The sequence below is a fragment of the Nannospalax galili genome, unplaced genomic scaffold, assembly GCF_000622305.1.
Source record: "Nannospalax galili isolate Female #2095 unplaced genomic scaffold, S.galili_v1.0 scaffold284, whole genome shotgun sequence".
NCBI lineage: Eukaryota > Metazoa > Chordata > Mammalia > Rodentia > Spalacidae > Nannospalax > Nannospalax galili.
Genome location: NW_008354281.1, coordinates 4,415,223 through 4,421,523, shown reverse-complemented (window position 1 = coordinate 4,421,523; position 6,301 = coordinate 4,415,223). Strand labels below are relative to the sequence as shown.

Here is a 6,301-nt window from a genome sequence, read left to right as displayed (position 1 = left end):
CCAAGCAGTGTTACCTTGTACTGCTTAGATGCAGCATATTTTACTCAAAAGACTTGGCCCTGATTTATTCAACACCTATTGTGTTTAGACTATGAGCTAAATCATTGTATTTGGTTTCCTCTAAGGTAAACAGCCTCATTTCTTAAAGAAAAATCTCAATATAATTTGAATATTAATGATTAATATTCACTATGTGTCGGGTGATCTTGGTCATTGTGTTTTCCCTATAATAGGGAAGAAATAGTAAGTACATTTTTAAAAAAGTAGTTGCTGTACAGAATTAAGGGAGTTATTTTTGATAGATCCAATTAAAAATCACTCAATTTCTAGAGCACACATGGTTAAAGATTAATTGACTTTTATAGAACAAAACTGCCTTAGTAGCATATCCCTAAATTCCTTTAGAAAAACAAGGCTGGTGGGGGAAAGCTTTTTCTTTTTCTTTTTCTTTTTGAAAGCCATCTTTCAGCAACAATATGGTCACTGTTCCCACTAACTTCCTATTGTATTGCAGCTATTGTTAGCTTAATCTCATGGCATTCAAATTCCTATATTTCAAAAAATATATGGAATTGTATCAAATTTAGATTTCAATATTTTTAGGTACATTCTTACCTGAAGAGGCAAAACCAGAGTTTGGTAATCACAGTGCTTCAGTATCTATACTATAAAACTTATAAGAGCCCTCTGGTGATTTTTTTCGATGTTTTTACATAGGTTCAATAATTTTAAAACTGAAACATAGTCTAAATTTGAGAAGCTAATCTCCATCATGTATGCTCTAGTATGGTGCAATTTATTTTCTTGGAATCTATAAAAAAGTATTTCTACCCTTCCACCTCCCTACAATCGTCTACCTATGTGTAATGGACCAGAAGCAGAAACAGAGAGGTTGTCTGAGATGGTAAGTCATGAATTTTGGATTTGTTAAGAAGGAGAGGATAGGAAATACCATTGTCACTCCAGGACTGGGTCCCTCTGTCATAATTTCTGCTTACAAATATAAACAGAAATTTTCATCATAGTTTGGACTACAGAGAGGATAAGCTGAGTTTGACCTCATCATATGCCAACAAAGAGAAACAGGAGTTGTTCTTCCCAATACCACCTCAATTTGTGGTAATAATTGACCAGAAATGAACAGTAGTTAATCAATGTGGATGCTGGCTCAAAATGTATATTTTACTGTACTGGAGTCTACTAGCCAAATATCAGCCCTAGATATAGATAAACCATGTTCAACAAAACCAACAAATAAAAATTTAGATTCATGTCAAAGCTAAATGAGGAATTTTAAAAACCATTTTATAAAACTTTTCCTGTGTGTGAGTGTGTGTGTGTGTGTGTGTGTGTGTGTGTGGAGACAGGGTCTCCCTGTAGCCACAGCTGTCCTGGAACTTACTACATCGACCAGGCTGGCCTTGAACTCACAGAGATCCACCTGCCTCTGCCTCCCAAGTGCTGGGATTATGTATTATTTTTTATTTTATGTGTATAAGTTCATTGCCTGCATAAATGTTAAGTGCACCCATTGTCATGCAATGCCTGCGAAGGTCAAAAGAGAGCTTCAGATTCCCACGGCTGTTAACTGCCATGTGGGTGCTAGAAATCAAACCCAGGTTTCTGCAGCTTTTGCCAGTGCTCTTAACCCCGCTGAGCCATCTTGCCAGTACTGCTATCTGGTTCTTTTAAATAAAGACCATAGCTCATGCACTGTGCTACCTATTTGCACACAGAGTTTTAGTAACCACTCTAATGAATATCCACTTATTTCTGTTGTAGAGCACATAAGTAAGAAGGTTTAAAAATTATAAGCCTGAGGCTCAGGCTTGACTCTATGGCTTCATAGCTTTATTGCTGTAATTAATCCCTTTAACCTCCCTCCAGATCCATAAAACAGAGGCACTGATGGTTATCCTGCCTCTACACCATGAAGGTGCTTAGGAAATTATCAAAACTGTCACCAAAAATGTTGATATCAAAAATGAATCTCTGAAAGATTATGATGGGTGTTGTATTGAAGACATGAGTTCACTAGCACAGCTTCCTATCGTGGAGAAGCTAAAGAGTGAGGTTCTCACTCACTTTTCCTGCTTTGTCTCTCCAGGAGTGAAAATGGAAGAGTTCCTGCCCTCGGGGGCAAGTCTAAAGTGCACAGTCTGTAGCTACACTGCTGATTCTGTGATCAACTTCCATCAACACCTGTTCTCCCATCTCACTCAAGCTGCCTTCAGATGCAATCACTGCCATTTCGGCTTCCAGACTCAGAGGGAGTTACTGCAGCACCAGGAGCTCCATGTGTCCAGCAGCAAGCTTCCCAGAGAAAGCGACATGGAGCACTCCCCAAGTGGAACAGAGGACAGCTTACAGCCAGCCTCAGACTTGCTCGCCAGAAGCGAACTCTCCCAAAGCCAAAAGGCCATGCAGACTAAAGATGCAAGCTCCGACACAGAGCTGGACAAGTGTGAGAAAAAGACTCAGCTCTTTCTCACGAATCAGAGACCAGAGATACAGGCAACAGCAAACAAACAAAGCTTTTCTTACACAAAAATAAAATCTGAGCCCTCCAGCCCAAGACTCGCCTCATCTCCAGTGCAGCCCAATATCGGGCCTTCCTTTCCTGTGGGACCTTTCCTGTCTCAATTTGCTTTCCCCCAAGATATCACGATGGTCCCTCAAGCTTCAGAGATCTTAGCCAAGATGTCTGAGCTGGTACACCGGCGACTGAGGCATGGAAGTAGTAGCTACCCTCCAGTAATTTACAGCCCTTTAATGCCCAAAGGGGCTACTTGCTTCGAGTGTAACATAACATTCAATAATTTGGATAATTATTTAGTGCATAAAAAGCATTACTGCAGCAGCCGCTGGCAGCAGATGGCCAAGTCCCCAGAGTTCCCAGGTGTTTCGGAAAAGATTCCTGAGGCTGTGAGCCCCAACACTGGTCAAACTTCCATAAACCTTCTCAACCCTGGAGCGCATTCTTCTGAACCTGAGAATTCACTTCTTCAGACATCCTGCATCAATTCTTCCACTGTTTTGGATTTGATTGGGCCAAACGGGAAAGGCCATGACAAGGACTTTTCCACTCAAGCTAAGAAGCTCTCCTCCACCAATAGCAATGATGACAAAATAAATGGAAAACCTGTTGATGTGAAAAATCCCAGCATCCCATTAGTGGATGGGGAAAGTGACCCAAATAAGACTACCTGTGAAGCTTGCAACATCACCTTCAGCCGGCACGAAACATACATGGTCCACAAGCAGTATTATTGTGCAACACGCCATGACCCTCCGCTCAAGAGGTCCGCTTCCAACAAAGTGCCGGCCATGCAAAGAACCATGCGCACCCGCAAGCGAAGAAAGATGTATGAAATGTGCCTACCAGAACAAGAGCAGAGGCCGCCCCTGGTCCAGCAGCGATTTCTTGATGTAGCCAACCTCAGCAATCCTTGTACCTCCACTCAAGAACCCACTGAAGGGCTAGGAGATTGCTACCACCCGAGATGTGATATCTTCCCCGGGATTGTCTCAAAGCACTTGGAAACTTCACTGACAATGAACAAATGTGTTCCCGTTTCTAAATGTGACACGACTCATTCCAGTGTTTCCTGCCTCGAGATGGACGTGCCCATAGATCTCAGCAAAAAGTGCTTATCCCAGTCCGAGCGGACAACCACGTCTCCCAAAAGGCTGCTGGACTACCATGAGTGCACTGTGTGCAAGATCAGCTTCAATAAGGTAGAGAACTACCTGGCCCACAAGCAGAATTTCTGCCCTGTCACTGCACATCAGCGTAACGACCTGGGTCAGCTTGATGGCAAAGTCTTTCCGAATCCAGAAAGCGAACGCAATAGCCCTGACGTCAGCTTTGAGAGAAACATGATCAAGTGTGAGAAGAATGGGAATCTGAAGCAGCCTTCTCCCAATGGAAACTTGTTTTCATCCCATCTAGCAACTCTGCAAGGCCTGAAAGTCTTCAGTGAAGCTGCTCAGCTCATTGCTACAAAAGAAGAAAACAAACATTTGTTTCTCCCGCAATGCCTTTACCCTGGAGCAATAAAGAAGACAAAGGGGGCGGACCAGCTTTCCCCATATTATGGCATAAAACCCAGCGATTACATTTCCGGCTCTCTTGTCATCCACAACACTGAAGTCGAACAAAGCACAAATGGAGAAAACGAATCTCCTAAAGGCCAGGCCTCCTCAAATGGGTGCCCTGTGCCAAAGAAAGATTCTTTGCCATTGCTGCCCAAAAACAGAGGCATGGTCATAGTCAATGGTGGACTGAAGCAAGACGAAAGGCCTGCAGGCAACCCGCAGCAGGAGAACATTTCCCAGAATGCCCAGCACGAAGATGACCACAAATCCCCCTCTTGGATCTCTGAGAACCCATTAGCTGCAAATGAGAACGTCTCCCCAGGAATTCCCTCAGCAGAGGAACAGTTGTCTAGTATAGCAAAAGGTGTGAACGGATCCACCCAGGCTCCCACCAGTGGGAAATACTGCCGGCTATGCGACATCCAGTTCAATAACCTTTCAAACTTTATAACTCACAAGAAGTTTTATTGCTCATCACATGCGGCTGAACATGTCAAATAAACAAACCGAATTAAAAAACAATCATCAGTCACCTTTGGTACCAGTGTTTAGTTGTTCTAAACAGTCCAGAATTAAAAAGAAGCTGTTTGAATTATTTCTGGGAATCAGGAGATAATTCATTATGGCTGAATTGAAGACTTAAGATGTAATTTCATTACAGACCATTAGTAAAGTGTATTATTGGTGCCATTTTCAAAAAAATTAATTTATTTTACCAGCAGTATTCATAGCTGTGGTTATGTTATTTTTATTTAAAAACTTTATATTAAAGTCATTTGTAATGTTATTGTATAGTTATTGTGTAGCACATATGGTTTGCACTGTATAGTAGCTTTCAAAGAAAATAGTCACGAACAATACAGAAAAGCATTTTAGAAATAGCTTCAAAAGCACTTGTGTACCTGATTTTTTCTTATATGCTGTTGCAGATATAGTATATGCTAAAATATAACTTGCAAAATGTTCTAAATACACATGCATAATTTCGCCTTAAGACTTCAATTCTTGGATAATCAGGCTCCATTTGCACTTTATATTTTAGCAGATACAGTCTTAGTCACTAGGCTTTGCATTCATATGTAGCCGTATGTTTCTGTCCATTTTCTTAAACTTAAACCTGTATGTTAAATGAAGATGGCCATTTTTTCTTGTATAGTACTTGTATTTTCTTTCGCTGATACAGCTCTGTCTCAATTTTTAAACCTTTGCTGTTAAATGCAATACTTTATAAAGAATGAACAAAATTACTGGAAGCAGTATTGTAAGTAATGGAGTACTATTCATCAGTTTTATCTTTTGAAAGGCACAGTCTAGATTGAAACCCTAAACTCAATGCTGCAAGTATGAATTTAATTCATATATAAGATCTATTGAAATATAAGAGTAGCAATACTGCACCTGATGATCACAAAGGTAATGTTCTACTCCTGATAAAAATCATTTCTCAACAGATGTTGTTACTATGCATGTATATGGATGGAATAAAATTCCAGATTGTGGGAGAAGTTTGATATCCTGGGCTTTTTTTTTTCCTTTTAATCACCACAGAAAATATTGAGCGCTTAAATGTGTCACAGACTAAATAGCAATACTTTAAGATCAATTATATATTAACTCTGTTGTCAGATTACTTTAAAATATGACCTTAGCACGTAATTTGCCACTCCTCTGCTTAATTCTATAATTCTCAGTTCTACTCAGGGGATATCAGCCTTGACCACCTAAGACATTTGGATAAAAACAACAACAAAATTAAAATTCAAGGCCTCATTTCAACATTCTGATTTGGTATATTTAAATATTCTGCCATGAACTTAAACACCATAGAATAATCTAAAGAGCTAATCTAAGACATCTATCTTTTTACCACTATTCCCAGATTAGTCAAATGATGCTTCTAATCTGACCTCAGTTTTAAAAATACTCAATATATGTGCCTAATGTTGTAATTAAAATTGAAAATTAAGTCATTGTAGAAATAGTTAGGAAGATTGAATTCTTTTTCATATTCTGGAACTATTAATGGTTTCTAAAGCTAATTCTTGAGAAAGAAGGAGAGCCCTGGGCCTGGCTCTCATATGTTACCTACTGCCGGGGTGGTGGCACACACCTTTAATCCCAGCACTCAGGAGGGAGGCAGAGGCAGGGGGGTCTCTCTGAGTTCAAGGCCAGCCTGGTTTACATAGTGAGTTCCAGGACAGCT

The 6,301-nt window shown here is 40.3% G+C and overlaps 1 protein-coding gene across 1 annotated transcript in view; it reads left to right on the top strand.

The window, feature by feature from the left end:
• Zfpm2 (zinc finger protein, FOG family member 2) overlaps nucleotides 1-5,606 on the top strand; it is a 476,524-nt gene extending 470,918 nt beyond the window's left edge. Inside the window, exon 8 of the mRNA XM_008851514.2 lies at nucleotides 2,108-5,606. Within this exon, the coding sequence (XP_008849736.1) occupies nucleotides 2,108-4,599 (2,492 nt within the window). The 3' untranslated portion in view covers nucleotides 4,600-5,606. The remainder of the gene's footprint in view (nucleotides 1-2,107) is intronic.
• Nucleotides 5,607-6,301: the final 695 nt, after the last annotated feature.